The following is a 22,500-nucleotide window of genomic DNA, read 5'->3' as shown; positions in this document are numbered from 1 at the left end:
AGGGGGATAATAACACACTAACCACCCTTGTGAAGGACACTGTCAATTAACCAACTCAAAAAGGTCACATGACCCTGACCCACCCAACCAATACTGTGTTGTTTTGTGTGTAGATGCTTACAATCAGACCCCAGCTGTGTCCAACCCTAACCAGGGTCAAATGATGAGCATGAGCGGAAGGAGCACAGCCGTTGGCCCCGAGGGAACTGCTGCAAACATGGCCTCAATGTTGATGTCTGAAAATGGCAACATGGTAACGTATCTGACAAAGCAACTAAATCTTGGCTTTTAGGCATGCATTAATACTCAGATATTACAGATTTGTTTTTTGATAGTTGAAAGTAAAACTGAAACTGATCAATTAATTTCTGAGATATATATATTTTTTTCTCTAAAACATTCTGATATTTTATATATATACTGAAAATATATTTTTTTACCTTTAGGGTTACCCTCAAGTCATATGTATATTTTTTTTATTCAACACTTAAGTCTTTAGATTAACTTCAGGTCTATCTGTCGATTTTATGCACTTTTTGTTCAAGAAAACTTTGTTGTGTCGTGTCGTCCCCCCACCCCCCCACCCCCCCCAAAAAAATGTCAACGTGGAATAAAAGGGGACGGCGTGGGGCGGTTGGGAGAGTGGCCATGCCAGCAACCCGAGGGTTCCTGGTTCAATCCCCATCCTTCTACCAACCTCGTCACGTCCGTTGTGTCCATGAGCAAGACACTTCACCCTTGCTCCTGATGGGTCGTGGTTAGGACCTTGCATGGCAGCTCCCGCCATCAGTGTGTGAAAGTGTGTGTGAATGTGGGAATAGTGTTAAAGCTCTTTTAGTACCATGAAGTAGGGCTGGGTGATATATCGATACAAACGATATATTGCGGGTTTGTCTCTGCGCGATATAGAAAATGACTATTTCGTGATATTCGAATATACGTTCTCATGCAGTTGCTTTTAGCTACAGGCTCTTCTCACTTTTTCTCGTCTCTCCTTCTCACAGAGACGTAAAACAAGCCCGCCTTCTTACATACGTCACATACTGTCGCGCACGTAGCGTCATACGCTCTCGCCGAGCAGAGAGGTAGCAGCATGGCTAACGTTACATGAGGCAGGAGGCGCAAGCAGAGCGGAGCGAGTTGAGTGACATTACAAGAGAGAGAAGGTGCAAAACTGATCACAAATGGAGGAAGAACAATTAATGCCCCAAAAAACAGCAGGGGTCCATCATCTGGCGGTGGTTTGGCTTCAAGCAGGAAGATATTCAGCAGACAACAGCAATATACAAAGTATGCAGCAGAAGCGTTGCTATAAAAGGTAGCAGCACTACTAATTTGTTCTTTCATTTAAAAAGTTACCCGCGAGAGAATGAAGAGTATTTAATAAATACAGTTTTGGTCAATTGACTTAGTTGTGATTTCCCTCTGTGCATGAACGTTTAAAAGAAGCATACAGTATATTAATGAAGTATGAAGAATAATCTTTTAATCTAGACACATAGAATAATCATACTGCTGTGATTATATGCATCAAGTGTTCATTCAAGGCAAAGGAAAAATATCGAGATATATATCGTATATCGCGATACGGCATAAAAATATCGCGATATTAATAAAAGCCAATATCGCCCAGCCCTACCTTGTAGGTAGAAAAGTGCTATACAAGTATAACCCATTTATTTGTTGTGGAGCAATTGGAGCCTCAAATAGGTCAATAATTTATAACAACATTGACTTACATTTATTTTTTATTTTTATGAGTAATGACAGTTTAAAGTAAAAAAAAAAAATCGCACAAAAATTATCGAGGCTCCAAAAGGGCCCTGCTCATAAAAGTTTTTAAAATTCATAATTGTATTTATTTTTTTAACTTTCAATGCTATAAATCAGATCTGTGTTTTATTAATTTTATTTTAATTTAACTAGGTTTTAATACGGCAAAGACACAAAATAGGCAATCATTTACAAAAAAACATTTAAAAGTGTAATAGTTGATGTGAAGCAATTGAAGCCTTGAATAGGTCAATAACAATTCATAACAACATAGATTTAGATTCATTATTATTTTTGGGGCAAGGACCGCTTTAAAGGAAAAAAAACAATTGCATGGCAGCTTTGTGTTATCAGAGTCAACATTGCAACTTTTTCTCCGTACATTTCACCTGCCCTTTTTATTCCACTTTTTCATGCTTTTTGTTTGTTTTAATAGTATTTTTAGAAAGTGCGGCTCATCTAAAACAAACTAATAGTTTCTCTTGTCTTTTTTTTCCTCCACCAACGTCTGTGTGCTAATCATGGGGATGACTCGACACGATCAAAACAACTTTGAACGGACACTTTTCAAACTTGTGTCCCTTTCCTGGTTACTGGACCCACGCCCTCATTTGCTGCCGTGTTCAAATTGTGGATCCCAACCTCGACGCTGTAGCGAGGAGATAGATATCCGCCAGCTGGATTGCTAACAGGGCGAGTAGAAGTAGAGTCACCGAAGCAGCAGCAACAGCAGTCGGCACCAACAGGCCCTCCTACTGGGCCAGCACCAGGATTTGGACAGGGAAGTCCTGTAGAAGGAGTGTTTGATGGACCAAATAACAAGCGACGGCGGTACTGACCTCATATAGACTTCATGTTCATCTACTTTTCCCTGAAACGTGTGCTGATTGATTTATTTTTTAGTTACTGCTATGCTCTGCATAGTCTACTTTTTATTTTGTGCATTTCAGTCTACCACGTCAGGCTTTTAGAACTAGTCCAAGCCACATTGTTTTTCTACAATAAACTGTCTCTGTGCATTGAGCGTGATGTGGCGTAAACTATCTTACAAGCTCAGCAATGGGACACTTTTTTGGTTGTATAGACAAGCAGCAACAATAGTCGTTTGTCACGTTTAATCCTGTTACAGTTGGATGTGGTCTGGCTTTTTACACCTTTAATTATGAATTTTGCACATTTGTAGTTTGAGCATATTTCTTTTGTCAAAATAATCAAACATTTTGTAAGATGTGTTTCAGCACTTTCAAACGTGCACCGTATTAGATGAGTGTTTCTTATTGCGTTGACCCCATTTTCCAAAAGTAGATTAGAGATGAGATGTGACGTTCGCAAACGAATCGAGTCTTTTTGAAGTAAACGAGAATAGATTTTCGTTTGAAAGGTGTTTTTTATGCACATGCAAATTTAGTGTCACCAATTGCTTGTTCTGCACACACAGTGGCACCCAACTGCAAACTGAATAAGAAAATAAGTCCAAGGAAACAGCATTTGGATTACCTTTTTTAAAGGAATTTTTATTTGTATTTTATTTTATTCATATTTTGGTTTTACTTTTCAGGTTCATTATTCTAAGGAGTAGAATTATCACATTTTTTATAATGTCCTAATATTTATTGTAGTTTTATTTTTACTTTTTATATTCATTAATGCATTTTTTTCTTATCAACTGCTTGTGTATTTTTTTCTATATTGTTTAAATCAGTGGTTCTCAAATGGGGGTACGCGTACCCCTGGGGGTACTTGAAGGTATGCCAAGGGGTGCGTGAGATTTCTTTCAAATATTCTAAAAATAGCAGCAATTCAAAAATCCTTGATAAATATATTTATTGAATAATACTTCAACAAAATATGAATGTAAGTCCATAAACTGTGAAAAAGAAATGCAACAAAGCAATATTCAGTGTTGACAGCTAGATTTTTTGTGGACATGGACCATAAATATTGATGTTAAAGATTTTTTTTTTTTGTGAAGAAATGTTTAGAATTAAGTTCATGAATCCAGATGGATCTCTATTACAATCCCCAAAGAGGGCACTTTAAGTTGATGATTACTTCTATGTGTAGAAATCTTTATTTATAATTGAATCACTTGTTTATGTTTCAACAAGTTTTTAGTTATTTTTATATCTTTTTTTTCCAAATAGTTTAAGGAAGACCACTGCAAATGAGCAATATTTTGCACTGTTATACAATTTAATAAATCAGAAACTGATGACATAGTGCTGTATTTTACTTCTTTATCCCTTTTTTTCAACCAAAAATGCTTCGCTCGGATTAGGGGGTACTTGAATTAAAAAAATTTTCACAGGGGGTACATCACTGAAAAAAGGTTGAGAACCACTGGTTTAAATGATACACATTTTCTTAAGTGAGGGATGATGTCATTGCCAAAGCATGGAAATATGTCGGCGACGCCTTATGGAATGTTTACAATGGAAAATACAGCAAAAAATAAAAAATATATAGCCAATGTCCCACTTCCAAAGACATGCACCTGGGGATAGGTTGATTGGCAACACTAAATTGGCCCTAGTGTGTGAATGTTGTCTGTCTATATGTGTTGGTCCTGCGATGAGGTGGCGACTTGTCCAGGGTGTACAGAGCCTTCTGCCTGTTTGTAGCGGAGATAGGCATCAGCGCCCCCCCGTGACCCCAAAAGGGAATAAGCGGTAGAAATGGATGGATGGATGGGTTTCAGAATAATTCCCACCAATAGAATAATATTGTGTTTAAATTGAATTATTCTAATCTACATTTACAGTGTTAGTTTCCTTGAAAAAAAAAAAATCAGTTATACAAAACTATATCAACGAGCGAGTCTACTGAACGGCTCCTTAAAAGAAACGGCTCTTCAAAATCCGGCTCTCTTTAACGTAGATTCTGATTTACAATTGCTGCCTCAAAATATATATATATTTCTGCAAACAAAATAACACCACCAACGGCTAGAATATATTACTAGCCGTGGTTTATTAGGTACAGATTTAACAAATAAATGTCTATATTTGTAACAATACACAATTAAACGCTGTAACACAATTTGTGGGGTTTGATTGGCTGTCTGGTGCACACGTGGCTTTCCGATGATTGGCTGTCTGTCACACACGTGACTCTCCGTTGATTGGCTGTCTGATACACACGTGCATGTCCACTGTAACCATCAACAAGAAACGTCAACGAACGAAAGAATGTTTAAAAAACGGACAAAATGGTCACCGTAGTGATGTTAAACAGGTAAGCGAGACCATAATTGACTCCGAAATCAATTGGCGTCGTCCTTTTTTCTCTGCATGTGCTTAGTTTGAAGTGGGTGAAGGGCGGGACACAACATTCGCGGGTCTTTTGAACAAGTGCATTAATGGCGTAAATGTGCACTTGTCACGGTCACAAACGTATAATAGAGACAGATACTGACATTTATTTGTAATATGTTTTCTATTAAACTACTACTACCCACTACTACTTCTACGTTTTCCATGAATTGATTAACGGGGACCCAGACTTAAACAAGTTGAAAAACTTATTCAGGTGTTACCATTTAGTGGTCAATGGTACGAAATATGTACTGAACTGTGCAATCTACTAATAAAATAATTAATCAATCAATCCAGGCCCAGGATCCCCAAACCGAGGCTCCTGGGCCTAAACAAGAATATAAAACATGGTTTAAGTTATTTCACCTTTGGCAGTAAAGCTGGCATAATGTTAGACTGACCATACGTCCTCTTTTCCCCGGACGTGTACTCTTTTGCGGGGCTGTTCGGGCGGAGTTTCTTAAATGTCTCAAAAGTCCTGCATTTTGAGTTAGGGTTGCGTGTATTTTTAATGTACGTTCAGGGTTAAAGGCCTACTGAAACCTAATACTACCGACCACGCAGTCCAATAGTTTATATATCAATGATGAAATATTAACATTGCATTACATGCCAATATGGCTTTCTTAGTTAACTAAATTGCAATTTTAAATTTCCCACGAAGTGTCGTGTTGAAAACGTCGCAGTATGATGACGCGTGCGTTTGACGTCTCGGGTTGTAGCGGACATTATTTTCCAGCCCGAGCCAAGCTATAAGTAGTTTGCTTTAATCACATAATTACACAGTATTCTGGACATCTGTGTTGCTGAATCTTTTGCAATTTGTTCAATTAATAATGGAGAAGTCAAAGTAGAAAGATGGAGGTGGGAAGCTTTTAGCCTTTAGCCACACAAATACACAGTGTTTCCTTGTTTAAAATTCCCGGAGGTGAAGCTTTACTATGGAACAGAACGGTCAAGCGAACATGGATCCCGACTACATGTCAACCGGCAGTTTTCGGTGAGAAAATTGTGGTAAAACATCGGCTCTTATCGGAGATCAGCGGAGCTTCTGTCCTGCTGCAGTTTCGTGACTTCAGAGACTCTGGCGTCAACACACCCGTGGCCACACCCCTCCGACTTTAAGGTAGTGAAGTGAAATGAAATATATTTATATAGCGCTCTTTCTCTAGTGACTCAAAGCGCTTTACATAGTGAAACCCAATATCTAATTTTTACATTTAAACCAGTGTGGGTGGCACTGGGAGCAGGTGGGTAAAGTGTCTTGCCCAAGGACACAACGGCAGTGACTAGGATGGTGGAAGCGGGGATCGAACCTGCAACCCTCAAGTTGCTGGCACGGCTGCTCTACCGACCGAGCTATACCGCCCCATGTAAAGGTACCATATAATCTCACTAAAACACTAGCAACACAATAGGCAGATAAGGGATTTCCCGGAATTATCATAGTAAATGTGTCTGAAAACATCTGAATTGCTCCCACTGTGCAATCGCCTTTTATTTATTTAATTTTTTTTCTAGTTGTTCACTCTAACTGTCTTCATCCACAAATCTTTCATCCTCGCTCAAATTAATGGTGAAATTGTCGCTTTCTGGGTCCAAATAGCTCTTGCTGCTGGAGGCTCACATTATAAATAATGTGAGGAGCGCTACAACCCGTGACATCACGCGCACATCGTCTGCTACTTCCGGTACAGGCAAGGCTTTTTAATTAGCGACCAAAACTTGCTAACTTTATCGTCGATGTTCTATACTAAATCCTTTCAGCAAAAATATGGCAATATCGCGAAATGATCAAGTATGACACATAGAATGGACCTGCTATCCCCGTTTCAATAAGAAAATCTCATTTCAGTAGGCATTTAAGAAAGGGTTAAAAACAACAAATTGTGAAGGTGTGCACACACAGCATCATTCGTGAGGGAGGGGCAGAGACAGAGAGCGAGAGAGTTGTGATAAAGGAACATGCGTCGCCAGTCTCTGCTTTTTATCGATAGATAGTACTTTATTGATTCCTTCAGGATAGTTCCCTCATGAAAAAAAAAAAATATTTTTTAATAAAAATAAAAAAGATTTATTAGATTACTTTTTTATTATCTATAACCGGGTTGTCACAAGTGTGCCCCGGAGGCCATTTGCGACCCCCAGCTAACGTTTTAAAGGCCCACGGCACATTCTAAAAATACTATTAAAATAAACAAAAGTGAAATAAAAAAGCTTAAAGCTGAAATGTAATTTAGAAAAAAGTTGCAATGTTGACTAATAAAACAAAGCTTTTTTTTTCTTTCAACCTGTCATTGCTCAAAACAATATTGAATCAAAATCAATGTTATTATGAATTACTGACCTATCCAAGGTTCTGATTACTTCACATCAAATATTCCACTTTGGGATATATTTTTGGTGGAAGATTTAGCATATTTTTTGTGTTTGCCATTAAAACATAGTTTCGTTTGGCATACATAAAAAAACTAAAACATTTTGAAATGAGGAATAGATCTTCAGTTGATGTAGACTCCAGAGATTTAAGCGTTAAATATAAAATGCATGAATGTCCTTGCACACCATTATCATCATTTCACGTCCGAAGCAAAACAATTTTTACACGTTTATACCGAAATAAATACACCTACAACGTATTCATTGTTATTCACAATGTAAAAGCACTTTGAGTCACTAGACAAATGTGCTATATAAATATAATTCACTTCACATTAAATAAAAAACATATAAAAAAACTTCCAGTAGCGGTAAAGTTTAGATCTATGAAGGAAAGAAGAAACTGAATGAATGTTTATAACTGAATACATTCACATCCATCCATCCATTTCCTACCGCTTATTCCCTTTTGGGGTCGCGGGGGGGCGCTGGCGCCTATCTCAGCTACAATCGGGCGGAAGGCGGGGTACACCCTGGACAAGTCGCCAATACATTTACATATGTATACAAATTTGTTTTCTTTTTTTATTATTATTTTTTAATGAATTAAATAACATTTATGACAATTTTTTTCCAAAACACATTATAGAATGTGAGATATAACAGTATAATGCATATGTTTATATTTTTTTTCAAAATAGTAGGACCCCAAAAATTTACTGTGGGACCCCATTTTTCTGACTTGATGGGGTCACTGAGACCCCATTTGGAAAATTCCCTAGCGCCAACACTGCTGTCAACAGAGGAGAAAAAATGCTTTATTTAAATAAATATATTATTTATATAGCAAGTTCGAGTAACAGTGGCAAATGTTCACCTAGTTCTGGCCTTGGCGTGCTGCCCGCCTCGGCACGCATATATGTGTCCTCTTTTTGGGATTTCAGAATATGGTCAGCCTCTCTGTCCACATGTTTGTCCTTATTTCATGTTTTTATTTCTGGATTATATCGTCTGAAATATCTAAATTAAACTGGTCCGAAAGGTACCTGTGCAATACTTGAAATACTCAAATAGTTAAGTATAGCGCTGCCAATCGCTAGCAGACAACTAAATATCTAGCTGGCAACTAGGGCTGCTAAATGCTAAGTGGCATCTGGTACGCTAACCACTAGTTGGCAACTAGTGTGCTAATTGCTAACTGGCAACTAGTGCGTTAATGGCTAGCTGACAACTAGTGCGTTAATAGCCAGACGGCAACCGGTGCGCTAACTCCTAACTGGCAAAAGGGTCGCTGAATTGTTGGTGGCAACTAGTGCGCTAATTACTAGCTGGCAACTCGAGCCGCTAATCACTAAGCTGGCAACTAAATCCAGAGCAGGTAACTAGAGCCGCTAATCACTACCTGGAAACTAGTGAGTTAAACGCTAGCTGGCAACTAGGGCCGCTAGCTGGCCATTAGTGCACTAATTGCTAGCAGGAAATTAGGGCTGCTAATTTCTAACTGACAAGAGGTGCGCTAATCGTTAGCTGGCCACTAATGCGCTAATCTCTAACTGGCAACTAGCGTTGCTGGTTGCTAAGTGGCAACTAGCGCGTTAATCGCCAACTAGTAACTTGTGTGCTAATCGCTAGCTGACAACTAGGCCCGCTAACCGCTGGCTGGCAACAGGGACGCCGCTAATTGCTAGCTGGCAAGTGGTGCGCTTTTAATCGCTAGTTGGCAACTTGAGAGCGAATAGCTAGCTATCATAAATGCCAGGATTATTATATTGAAACAGTAGGTTGATTCATTCATGTTTTTATTTCAAACCTGCATGTTACAGAAGGCTGGTTGGCCATGTCACTTCCATTCTAGAACCCAGACATTTACTTTTGTGGAGAAATTGCAGGTGAAATATAAAAAAAATTTTTTACGACCACCCTGTCGCACCTTCGCAGTCGCCCTGTTAATTAAAACGATTAATCTAAACAAATAATTATTATCATTGACATTTTCATAACAGTAACCTTATAATATGAAAAAGCATCTTGTTGCTTGACATGTATTTTCTTTCTCGTCTCTCACAGGGCTTTTCTGGATGTTCTCCAGTGATGTTTTCCACAAGCAGGTACACACACATATCCATACACACACGCAAACATTTTGAAGGCACCATTTCACTTGATATTACCAAACGGCCCCCAAGTTAGGTTTGCAGCCACACTGAGTAAATCATAACAAGCCACTGTGAGTGGATCGTAACAAAAGTGTGTTGTTCCTTTTCTCTGCCGCGCCCAAGGCTGCTCATTATCAACATGAGGGAAAGTAATCATTCTAGTGATCCACTTTTAACCGAGCTGATTGTGGCCAATTTGGGGAAGGAACACTTTCTGGCCTGGTTTGGCTTTAGCCCAGTTTATGTCCCACTTCGGTTATTTTCCTGGAGCACAATCGATTTTTGGGGCAATAACGTGAATAAAGTGGATGGAAGTATAGCATTCAAAACACATCAAAGTTCTTTCGCCGGCTTATTTTTTTTCTACCGTATTTTTCGGACTATAAGCCCCTTTTTTCCCTATGCGGCTAATTTATGTTTTTGTCTTTGCTAATGGCCGTGATGTTTTATATTAGTTTTCATGAAGCACCGACAGAGACACTGAAAAGGTGTATTAACGTTTGTGCTATGTCGCCATCTTTTGGACGAATTTGCTCACTGCAGGTGATTTGTGTTGAAAATGTATTTCCTGTTTTGTGCCTTGAACCAAAAGTATGTCCCGTTTCGTCTACTATTGGTCTACAGCATTTCTACTCGTATGGATTCTTCGTTCATCACTCTAAGCAACGTTTGTAGGTTTAACAATATATCTAAAACTATTTATAGTCACTAAACCGTCTCATGTGTGATGTCTGTAGGAGTGTTTTCATGCATATTTGTACGCGCTATCGTAATGTAATAAAGCTAGCGTTGTTAACATTAGCTAATATGCTAACACGTTTACAAGTGCCTGTTTTAGTGTTATTAACTTACAACGGCATTCTTTTTGTATTGTTTCAGTTCCACAAATTCCTCAGTAAATTCACCTAAACGTCAATGTGGAGTTATTGAGTCTGTTTAGCTAATTGGAGAGCTAGCTTGCGCACATAGTGGGTCAATGACGATGACTTCTGTTTTGTTTCATCAGCCGTTTTACTGCCGTGTTACAGGTTAGGTGCAGATAGTATATGTAAAAATATATATTTAAAAAATATATATTAAATATATATAATATGATATATATTATATATATTTAATATATATATTTTATATATTTATTAAAATATATGAAATATATATATATAATATGTATTATATATAATATATATATATATATATATTTTTTTTTTTTTTTTTTTTTTTTTTTTTTTTATTGAAATATACTAGTTGTGGCTTAAATACTGGGCTCCTTAGCCTGTAAAGTGTTGTAAATCAGTGGTCCCCAACCACCCGCAGAAGAATTTTTTATAATAAAAAAATAAAAATATATATATATTTTTTATTTTTATTAAATCAACATAAAAAACACAATATACACTTACAAATAGTGCACCAACCACAAAAAGCTCCCTTTTTCATGACAAAAACGTCCCTTTTTCATGACAAAGAATTAAAAAAAAAGAAAATAATAAAAAAGGACACCCCCCCGGGCCGCGGGACAAATTATTAAGCGTTGACCGGTCCGCGGATACAAAAAGGTTGGGGACCACTGTTGTAAATGACAGGTGTTCTCTTCTTAAAGATCCTAAATCCAGAAAAGCGTTCACAAACTGACATGATTCCAAATGCTGACAAACTGATTATTTAATGTAAAATTTAGATAATCTGTGTTTTGTTGACGTAGCAACCCTCTCTCTTGTTTGTGTGTTCCAACAAGTTAACAAAGGTTCTAAAAATAGAGCCAACTTTTCCTCGCCTGCGGTCTGGCGCCGCCTCTGCGCCGAGCGTAGTTGCATTAAGAGGTGGCACAAAAACTGCTAATCCACACAAGAGGTGTGTGCTTGCACTGACACTTTCCTCGCTGATGCCGATTCGCTTGAACCATTTACAAATCCCAGTCCTCGACAGGCGTGTGTGTGCGTGCTATTCTATCAACAGGCTGAAAAGTTACTAGTTCCAACACGTGTGCATTCTCCCGGATCTCATTAATGGGATTAGTTGTTTTGAGGGCAGCTGGACACTGAGCTGGTGTCTGGAGGCCGGATGGACAACATGTCTCCTCAGCATCAACAGGACAGACTGAGCCGGGCCGCAGAAAAAAGCGACAACAGACGGGTATAGTTAATTTTTTTAAAAGTTGTATTTTGTTCAATATTGTGATTGTTTGTCCCAAATATATTTTTTTAATTGTTAGAATGTGTGATCACCACCACCATAATGCTATTATTATTTAGGGGTGTCTAAACGTTTTCCACTGAAAAATCAAAGCATACGGGGGCCATTTTGATATTTGTCATTTTCAAAACCTATACAATATATATAAATATTATTTTAGGGCTCTCTTTAAGTTGGGTCCCCGAAGGATCTCAGTCATTAAAATAGAAAAAATAAGTCATAGATTATTATTTTTGTCAACTTCAAATCTCTGTCGATATAAAGTACATAAAGTGTTTTATGTTCTTTTTGTCCCAAAAATATTTTTTGGGGAAAAACATCAAATATGCAATCTTTTTCACCCCAAAAATGTCAAACTGGACTATTTGATGTGAAGTAATTGGAGCCATCAATTGGTCAGTAATTGGTTGGTTGGTTGAAATGTATTTGGAACATGTATACAGTATCAATATGATACATCACATATTCGACGCATTTTCTTTAAAACATGTCTAAAAAGGAGTAGGAAGAAGCAATGCTCATCTATCCTGCCCCTTTTTCACTTCATAGCAATTACTAACACATACTTCCTGTTCTCAAAAATGTTTTAGATTTTTACAGCTTACAGCAATGTGTTCTAAATACATTAGTTCTTCTCCTAAGTAATTAAATCACTTATGGTATTCATAGCACCATTGATTTTATTGTATTATTATTTTTTGAGCAATCACAGTTTAAAAAAATATATATCCAACCCACTCATACAATTGTTACAAAATAAGTCACTTAAGTCTCTAGATCAGTGACGTCAAACATGTGGCCCACGAGATAAGTTTTCTTTGCGTAAAATTGAGCTGCCTTTTTAAATTAAAGAAACTGCTTTTCTAAATGTGTCCACTGGATGTCGCAATAGAAATTCTGTGAGGCAAGCAAATAGTTTATACCAGGGGCGAGCAAATATACTAAGCAAGAGTTACCCGATAAAGCGGGGCTGCCACTTCTCCCCTTCTAACCCAATGCAAAACAAATTTAAAACTTTTTTAAATTTAAAGAAAGTAAACAATGCAAGATTTACTGCAATATCGTCAGTCTTTTATGTTTTTATTTTTGGCTTGTTGAAATCGTTCACACATTGCACAGCTTTTATAATTCTGTCAATACACAGTGATGCCAGAAGACAGGGAATAACTCAACCCTCCTGAATTTCTACCTTAGTTTGTATGATTTGTTGGCTTAGCACAGGATTAATATGTGGAAATGACGAATGAGGTAGTTTATAGTAAGTTTTATTTATGCTTTATTTAATTTTTTGTTCAATCCAAGATAGACTGTGACTTAAAGTTGAATTTCTCTGTAGATACACTGAGATTAAGTCTAAATTCATTGGGTTCTTCATGGTGTTTTTGAAACTACACCAATTTTTTCCTCAGAATTTTTAAAAAACTTGAAATGTTTTGTCAAGAGAATTATTTGTGACATGTACATTTTCAGAATGTACATGACATGTTGGGCCGAAGTAAAACCCCCCCAAAAAAAACAATCTAAAGTTGTCGCAGTTGTATTTTATTATGCCATGATTTTACCCGTCCGGCCCACATGGAAATAGATTTTTCTCCATACGGCCCCTGAGATAAAATTAGTTTGACCCCCCTGCTCTAGATCAACCTCAGATCTATCTGTTGATCATAAGCTTTTATTATTATTATTTATTCATTTATTTTTGTTGTAATTTGTTTGTTTTATGACCTTTTTGTCAAATAATTTGTTTAATGTATGCAAAATCTTCCCCCCGAAATAATTCAAAGTGGGATATTTGGTGTAAAGAACTGGAGTTTTGAATAGGTCAATCATTCAAAACAACATTGATTTTTATGAATTATTATTTTCAAGCAATGAGTTGTAAAGAAGAACACAGCCTGCATAGCAGCTTTGTGTTATTAGAGTCAGCATTGCAACTTTGTTCGTGTTTGATTTCACCTGTTTTTCTCTTTTTTTCCTCATTTTTTAAACAATATTTTTAGAATGAGCCACTAGCCGTCAGAGCATTAGCTGTGGAGCGCAAATGGCCCCTCGGCCACACTTTCGACAGCCTTTTTTTGTGTAATCCTCATGTTACAAACTTCTTTGCTGAACGACACGTCAATAATGCTGCCGTCTGTCCCAATAGTCGACATTCCTGACTGCTGTTTGTGTTTGCATGCTTCATATTAGTCGGTGAAATATTACTCAACTAGGCTGAGGGTCTAATCAGCCACTTTGCGTGGAGTGCTGCGTAAAGTCTTTGAAACGCATGGACGTGAGTCACACACAGGTAGCCCAGACAAACGGCTTACGACGGATCAGAATGGCTGCCGACACGTTTGACTTATTCTCATTAGGCTGTTTATGCTCTCGTGATTATTGAGTGACAACTGGCCAAACATAATACTTTTGTGATGTTGTGGGGACCAAGGGTCAAGCTGGGGTGACTCCTTTTGGTGAAATGGGGCAAAAATGGGACGCCAAGCCTGCCACGTTTAAACCCAACTGCAATGTGACTTCATGATCCCCGTGGGGAAATATGCACAATGTGCCCTATTTATTCAGGATTTGGGAACAATGAACTGAGGTAAAACCGGGTTACTAGTTCATTTTGTAACGTGGAAGTGTGTTTATGGTTAGGCTGGGCGATATACAGTATGTCTGAAAACTGTTTAATGATATAAGTGTTTTATATCAGTCAATGTTTATAATTCGTGATATTTTTATGGCCTATCAAAAGTAAGAACCAGCAGAAAAATGTATAAAATCTAAACATTTTTATTTGAATGTTACTTCCTCTGATTGTAATCCCTCAGCTATCAAGGCAGGAAGGAAATGTCAACATAATGGAAACAATCACTGTAAATACATATATAAAATCACGTTGAACACTTAACAGTTGAATCTTAAAATGAAGGTGTAAAAATAAGGAATATATAAGAAATGCGTAATCAAGTGTAAGAAAATAGTGTAAGGTGTGAAAACGTAAACATAGAGATATTTGTCTGATATCTGTCTATTACCTGACCGCTTCTATGTTGGCTACCTCTCTTTGTTTATAATGTATATTTTCTGCTGGATCTACTCACTATTTTATGCTGGCCTTTTTTTTGCTGCAGCTGTTACATATACTGTAATATTGTACATGGTAATTGGTATTTGGGCTGGGTGATATATCGATATACTTGATATATTGCGGGTTTGTCTCTGTGAGATATAATAAATAACTTTATTGGGATATCCGAGTATACATTCTCACGCAGTTGCTTTCACCTGCTGGCATTACACTAAAGGCTCTTCTCACTCTTTCTCGTCTCTCCTCACAGACAGCAAGCGCACCTTCTCACATACGTCACATACAGTAGATACAGGCCCTTGCGGAGCAGAGCGGTAGCCGCATGGGTAACGTTAGCTGTGGTGCGAGTGGTAATACGAAAGAAAGAAGGTGCGAATCAGGTAACAAATAAAGGAAGAATTAATTCCCGAGAAAAACAGCGGGGGGTCCATTGTCTGGCGGTGGTTTGGCTTCAAATGGGAATATGTCGAACAGACAACCATAATTTGTCAAGTGTGGGGCAAAAGCGTTGCTACAAAAAGTAGCATTACTGCTAATATGTAGCATCATTTGAAAAGTCACTTGCTAGAGAATGAAGAGTGCTTACTCCGCATGTCAACATCTCCATTCGGTGTCACACCAACAAAATGCCAGGGCAACCATTTCCAGATCAACACCATATGAAAAAAATAGTGAACGACATAAGGAGATAACGTCCGCAGTAACCAACCATTTGATTTCCTATTATGCAGCTTATTTTTATTGGACAGTTATTGAGATATCATGTGTGACATCATGCACAAAAGTGCACTTTATTTGTTTTAAACTATTGTAGTGGCGTTCTCTACAAAAAGTGCTCTTTCATTTAGTGTTGTTTTGATACGTCATCTTAGTGACATCATGCACAAAAGTGCACTAATAGCTTGTTTTAAAATGTCTCTGACAATCTTGCACTTTCTGTTTTGAAATGACATGAATGTTTGTGCCACTGCTTAATAACTGTTTAATAAATACAGTTTTGGTAAGGTGACTTTGTTGTGATTTCCCTCTCTGCATGTAAGTTTAAAACAAGCATATATTAATGCAGTATGAACAAGAATGTTTTAATGTAGACACATAGAATCATCATACTGGTGTGATTATATGCATCAAGTGTTCATTCAAGGCTAAGGCAAAATATCGAGATATATATCGTGACATGGCCTAAAAATATCGAGATGTTAAAAAAAAGGCCATATCGCCCAGCCCTACATTGTATATAATATATAAAAAACTATTTAATAATAAAATCATATATCCGTATATATTATATACTGTATATATAATATGTTTATATTACATATATGTTATTTTATATTGTTACTATGGTACATTTTTAGTCTACTTAATACCTGCATTATCCTTTCCATCCTTACCTTTTTACATCCTTTGAAACTGAGCTACAGTGTGGATCAATAAAGTTTGTCTACCGGTAAGTTTAGTGCCAGGAAGTTACGGCTGTGCTCTAAAGGGTGAGCACGGCTAAGGTGATGTGGTAGTAGCGGTCTTGGTGGGGACGAGCGCCTTGCATCATTTAAAGACCACATTGCTCTGACTACTCCCTTTGAAGACTTCATCTCCACTTAGCATTGCCCAGACGGGCGCTGATGGCGGTTTTGTTAGCATTAAGTAGGGCATCGCGTCCAGCCGCCTTCCGCTGTTGCTCACGTCAAAGTCTCACCAATGTGGAGATGTTTTATTGATGAGGCAGGAGTTGACGATTATTGCATCAAATATTTGCTCTGCCACAACTTGATTGTCGCGGTACTGATAGCGCCAAAATTAGCAGCCGTTTTGTTGTTAGCATAGTTTTTTTTATTTAAGCCAAAAATATGCTTTTTAAAAACAAATAAATAATTAACCATGTAGTAAAGCCACAATATTTGCGGTGTGTTGTGTCAAGGGACGACTGTACACATTTTTATACAAAGCTATTATTGACTTGAATATAAGACGATTGTAAATATAAGGCAACTTTTGCAAGGAGGATTTTTGGGAAAAAATTTTTTTTTTTAAAGTGGACGATGGCCATTAAAAGGATTCAACGTGTATTCGCTGTTCAGCAGTTTATTCTCTTCAATGATCAGCATTATCTTAAAAATAACATAACTACTTTCCTTTTTTTTGCTGAGTTTTGATAAACCGTTTCCAGCGGGGCTCTATCACGGACACCAGGTCACTGGACAGATGTCTGACTTAACTTGTTATACAGTTGTCTGGCTTAACTTGTTATAACCACTACGGCTTGTCGGATCTTGAACATGCGACATTCCAGTCCCCTAACCAAGTCCTCAAGCAACCTTCATTCTGTCTCTTTTAGCGGATGAAGTCCCAAAGTGTTCGACGCCAGTCCGCCCCTGCTTTGGTCATCAGCAAGGCTCTGGCCAGGTCTAAGACGCTTTCCAGGTAAAATAATTCCCACACACACCAGATGACCATGTAGTGCTGTGAAGTTCTTTATTTATTCTTCCTATTCATCCCAATAAAGCAAAAAAAAAAACCAGACACTTTTTGACTTTACATGCGCCTGCCTCGTTCTTGGCGCCAAATGATTGTGACCAACTGTCCTCACAAACACTCAACTTTGCTTCTCATATGGGTCTTGATTTGCCAAACCAGTTCTAAGGGCTGCATCTGATCCTCTAATAGCCTGACTTGTGAAAATATAGAAGAAGTGAAATACAATTTTTATTGCAATAAATCAGTCCAACTACCGGTTACCTGCCGATCGCCATCGACTAGTCGACCTTTGGGACCACTCTTGTAGATCCTGAAAACATTCTGGACAAAAATGTATGATCACAAAAGACATGCCGTACATGCAAGTATTTTAATGCCTTGTTAACTTGCTCCAGGCATGGACTGAAAATTTTGTGCAGCCATATTTGGGTACCTTACACATTTTAATCAATGCAGAACATTTCACTACCTGTGAATCGATACTTTTTTGTGTTCATGTGGTAATAAATATTCATTTGTGTAATAATAACTTTTTTATTTTGTTATTTACCATTTAACAGTGAACTGATAACCATAACTGTGCTGTCTGGTTGTTATATATTTCCTCACACTTCTGAGTGTCATATGCAAGTATGCATTTATTTCACTTTGTCCTCAATGTGTTGCCGTGAGTGGTTGGAGTATTTGGGCACCTCGCGATTCAATCCAATTTTAATTCTTAAGGGGACGATTCGATTCAGAATCGATTTTCGATTCAACACCATTCTCGACTCGAAGCGACTCTTGTAATGCATTATTTGGAATAAAAATGATGAGCTTCAAGCACAGATGTGAAATGAAAACCATATTAGGTGACTACATCTTGAAGCTTATCGAGAGAATGCCAAGAGTGTGTGAAAAAGTAATCAGAGCAAAGGGTGGCTATTTTAAAGAAAATTGAATATCCAACATGTTTTCAGTTATTTTAATGTAGTTTTGTTAAGTACAGAACTCCACATGTGTTAATTCATAGTTTTGATGCCTTCAGTGACAATCTACAATGTAAATAGTCATGAAAATAAAGAAAACGCATTGAAAGAGGAGAAAGTGTGTCCAAACTTTTGGCCTGTACTGTAATATGTTTATGTATACGAACATATATGTGTGTGTGTTAATATATATATATATATATATATATATATATATATTTATTTATTTATATATGTGTGTGTGTATATATATATATATATATATATATATATATGTATATGTATATGTATGTGTATATATGTATGTATGTATGTATATGTGTATATATGCATGTATGTATATATGTATGTATATATATTTTTTGCACCCCTAGTTGCCGTAGTCAAGAAGGAGTCTTTGCCATTAAAGTTGAATGTGCCATTCTTGTCCTACAATGTGTTTGTACTGCAAGTATTGTACTTACTACACACCAGGTGTTTGATTGTAGACTTACTACACATCAGGTGTTTGATTGTAGACTTACTACACATCAGGTGTTTGATTGTAGCGTACATCTTAGTTTTAGTTTTCATTACCAAATTTGGAGGTGTTGAAATCCATGTGTTGTTTTTTACCAGAGAGAGTCTCTCAGTTCCCGTGTTCCAAGAAACATGCTCTTTGGTCCAGTCCTTCCTGAAAGTGCCCAACAGGTCGTTTCTCCTGCACGGGCACACTCAGCTGAAGACCGGCATGCAGACTCAGGACAGACACCTCTTCCTCTTCACAGACATCCTGGTGATCGCCAAAGCCAAGTGAGCACAAGCGTGGTTAAAAACCGCATGCATTGGTGTGACCGGGAAACTATACAATTTTATTTGCATCGCCAGGTCAGCCAACCAGTTCAAACAGAAGGCGCAGGTGTGTGTGAGCGAGATGTGGACAGCGAGTTGCATGGAGGATGTGTGTGAGGGAAGCACCTGCCCCGACAGGAGCTTCGTCTTGGGCTGGCCCACCTGCAACTCTGTCGCCACGTTCAGGTGAGACACTCTTTGTGTGCAACGAGTCATGCTAACTGCTAACCAAAACAAACATCCTTCATGTCAGTTGTGTCTTTACTGTCGTCACGCAGCTCGGCGGAACAAAAAGACCACTGGCTGGCTCTCCTCAAAAGGTGCACTTCTTTTATCAACATTATAGAGTTTTGGTGTGTCCAACGTTTACGTGACTAATTGTCTTTTTTCTGCAGACGCATTAAAGAGGAAAAAGAGAAGGAAGAACCTAAAACCATCCCTCTCAGGGTGTATGGGAAGGGACTCAACACTTACGCTGTGGTGAGTCCGCTGCAAAAAATAAGATAAAAAGTTGAGATTTGAGGAAAAAAATACTAAAAAACTAGTGAAATCCACTAACTGCACAAACAGATCTTTTAATTGATAAGGCATCCTGAATTAAGATTTGTATATCTAGAAATTAGCAGGACTTTTAAGCTAGAAATATGTACTGTATTTTCCGCACCCACTAAATTTTAGAAGAAAAAACATTTTTTCCACATATTAGTACATTAGCTGCACCAGACTATAAGCCCCAGATATATTTACATACCTTAACTGTTTCCTAAATGGTGTCTGTAACACGGCAGTAAAATGGCTGATCAAACAAAACAGATGTCGTCGTCATGGACCCACTAGCTGCGATAGCTCGCTCTCCAATCAGCTAAACAGACTCAATAACTCCACGATGACGTTTAGGTGAATTTACTGAGAAATTTGTGAAACTTAAACAATACAAAAATAATGTCATTGTAAGTTATTAATACTAACACAGACTCTTGTTATTGTGTTAGCATATTACCTCATGCTAACGACGCTAGCTTGAATACATTACTACAGCACGTACAAATATGCATGAAAACACTCCTACAGACATTACACATGGGACATCTTAGTAAGTATGAATTGTTTTAGCTTTATTTTAAAACTTACAAACATTGTTTGGAGTGATGAAGAAGAATCCATACAGTAGAAATGCTATGGACGACTAGAAGATGGAACAGAACTTCTACTTCCGGTTGAAAGCTCAAAAAGAAGGTTACTGCAGCACCTGCTGAGAGCAAACTCGTCCAAAAGATGGCACCAAAGTAATGACACATAATTTCAGGGTCTGCTTTGTTTGTTTTTTTAAACTATTTGCACTATGGCCGTCAGCGATGAAAATCCATCAATTAGCCGTACTGTTTTAATAAGCCGCAAGGAAAAGCGTGGGTAAAATGTAGCGGCTTATAGTCCAGAATTTACGGTAGTTTGTTCTGAAAAGAAGCTTTATTCATCTTGCAATTCTTAAATTAAGCATCTTGGAGATGTTGCTGGATCTTTAAACACTGTTTTCTATTGGGGGAAAAATATCTTACTGGAATAATTATTTTATTTATTTATTTATTCAAACCACACTAGAAAAAATATAATGATCAATTTCCATCCATTTTTTACCGCTTGTCCCTTTTGGGGTGGGGGGTGCTGCAGTTTATCTCAGCTGCATTCGGGCGGAAGGCGGTGTACACCCTGGACAAGTCGCTACCTCATCGCTGGGCCATGAATTGATTAACATGGCCCTTGACTTAAACAAATTGAAAAACTTATTTGGGTGTTACCATTTAGTGGTTAATTGTATGGAATATGTACTGTACTGTGCAATCTACTAATACAAGTTTGAATCAATCAAACAATCAATCAAGACAGATAGACAGACAACATTCACACTCACATTCACACACTAGGGCCAATTTAGTGTTGCCAATCAACCTATCCCCAGGTGCATGGTATTGGCGGAGTACCCGGGGGGAACTCATGCAGTCACGGGGAGAACATGCAAACCCCACACAGAAAGAAACCGACCCCGGGATTGAACTCAGGACCACTCAGGACCTTTGTATTGTGAGGCACATGCACTAACCCCTGTTTCACCGTGCTGCCCAAAATATATCATTATTCATGCTAAAATTTAAACTAGTCAATGCCTACAAATAAGTAAATTGCTCTTAAAAATAGGGCCATTTATAGAAATGAGTTTAAATCTGAACTAATGGCAGATCATTTGCAGTGTACAAGCGTGTAGTGACACCTGTTTGTGTGTAACATTGTGCACCTTCTTTCTCCCCCGATCAGACCAAGACTTTGCCAGTCAGTAACTCGGATTCCACCGCTGAAGTGATCCGACTGGCCCTGCAGCAGTTTAGCATCATTGTGAGTAGCGGTGCAACTAATCTTACACCTCTTCAGCGGCTCTGACTCAACCATCAACTTTCAAATACGGATTGAGATATTTATAGCCATTTGTAAAGTAACAATAAAGATGACAAGTTCATTCAGAAATATTTATAGATAAACTGATTCTCATTAGGCTGCTACAAAAATATACCCCTCCATTCACAAAGTTTTTGGTTTACAAACTTTTAGAGCGCACCATTACCATGAATTGATTAACGTGGACCCCGACTTAAACAAGTTGAAAAACTTATTTGGTTGTTACCATTTAGTGGTCAATTGTACAGAATATGTACTGTACTGTGCAATCTACTAATAAAAGTCTCAATCAATCAAAACAAAATGCGAACCACGAACGCTTAATTCATTCATTTTGTGTTTGCTCGTTTTAAAGGGATTGAGAAAGCCGACTTCAGACCACAGCAAGTTTTTAATTATGATGAGAATGGACTTTTCTAGAAAAAATGCCAAAGCGGACTTATTTCACAGCAGAGGTGAAGATGAGCTCCCGTTCAGTGGTGTCTCTTCCAAGAGCACATACATGCACCCGTCCCCATCCATTCTCCCCCTCCGTCTGCTACTTTCTCTCCTCTCGTGAGCCGTTCCTCTGCTAAAGTTAATGTAATGTCAGTGGACTTTGTTTTTAAGTGTTTATTTATGTCACAATATGGTTATTAAATTTAGGAATTTTGGGGATTTCTGCGTGTTTGTGAGGGCACCAAAGGTACTTGTGTGTGTGTGTGTGTGTGTGTGTGTGCGCATATTGGCAAAGCAGATGAATACAGCCGGTTGTTGTTGTTTTAGTTGTTAATAACGAGATCACCTACTTGTTATGTTTGTTTGATAAAAAGTACTTTACATTGTGTTCAAAGAGTATAGTCTTTCACTAAAATATGGACTTTTGTTGAGGCTGTAAACCATTA

General features: G+C 37.8%; 2 protein-coding genes across 5 annotated transcripts in view; both read left to right on the top strand.

Moving 5' to 3' along the window:
* Positions 1–2,796, top strand: part of LOC133544375 (paraspeckle component 1-like) — a 26,438-nt gene extending 23,642 nt beyond the window's left edge. For both annotated transcript variants that reach the window (XM_061889614.1, XM_061889613.1), the window contains exons 9-10: positions 114–253; positions 2,429–2,796. In XM_061889614.1, the coding sequence (XP_061745598.1) occupies positions 114–253; positions 2,429–2,611 (323 nt within the window). In that variant the 3' untranslated portion in view covers positions 2,612–2,796. The remainder of the gene's footprint in view (positions 1–113; positions 254–2,428) is intronic.
* A 145-nt stretch (positions 2,797–2,941) lies between these two features.
* The window catches only part of LOC133544373 (rho GTPase-activating protein 20-like), a 43,497-nt gene continuing 23,938 nt past the window's right edge, over positions 2,942–22,500 (top strand). For 2 of the 3 annotated variants that reach the window (XM_061889611.1, XM_061889610.1), the window contains exons 1-9: positions 2,942–5,007; positions 9,534–9,574; positions 11,639–11,755; positions 17,230–17,315; positions 18,956–19,129; positions 19,205–19,354; positions 19,447–19,488; positions 19,564–19,648; positions 21,479–21,556. In XM_061889611.1, the coding sequence (XP_061745595.1) occupies positions 11,684–11,755; positions 17,230–17,315; positions 18,956–19,129; positions 19,205–19,354; positions 19,447–19,488; positions 19,564–19,648; positions 21,479–21,556 (687 nt within the window). In that variant the 5' untranslated portion in view covers positions 2,942–5,007; positions 9,534–9,574; positions 11,639–11,683. The remainder of the gene's footprint in view (positions 5,008–9,533; positions 9,575–11,638; positions 11,756–17,229; positions 17,316–18,955; positions 19,130–19,204; positions 19,355–19,446; positions 19,489–19,563; positions 19,649–21,478; positions 21,557–22,500) is intronic. The other variant, XM_061889612.1, reaches the window with a different exon arrangement.

This window comes from Nerophis ophidion, linkage group LG27, assembly GCF_033978795.1.
Source record: "Nerophis ophidion isolate RoL-2023_Sa linkage group LG27, RoL_Noph_v1.0, whole genome shotgun sequence".
Classification (NCBI taxonomy): Eukaryota; Metazoa; Chordata; class Actinopteri; order Syngnathiformes; family Syngnathidae; genus Nerophis; species Nerophis ophidion.
The sequence above is the reverse complement of the archived record's forward strand: the minus strand, read 5'-3'. Positions and strand labels throughout refer to the sequence as shown.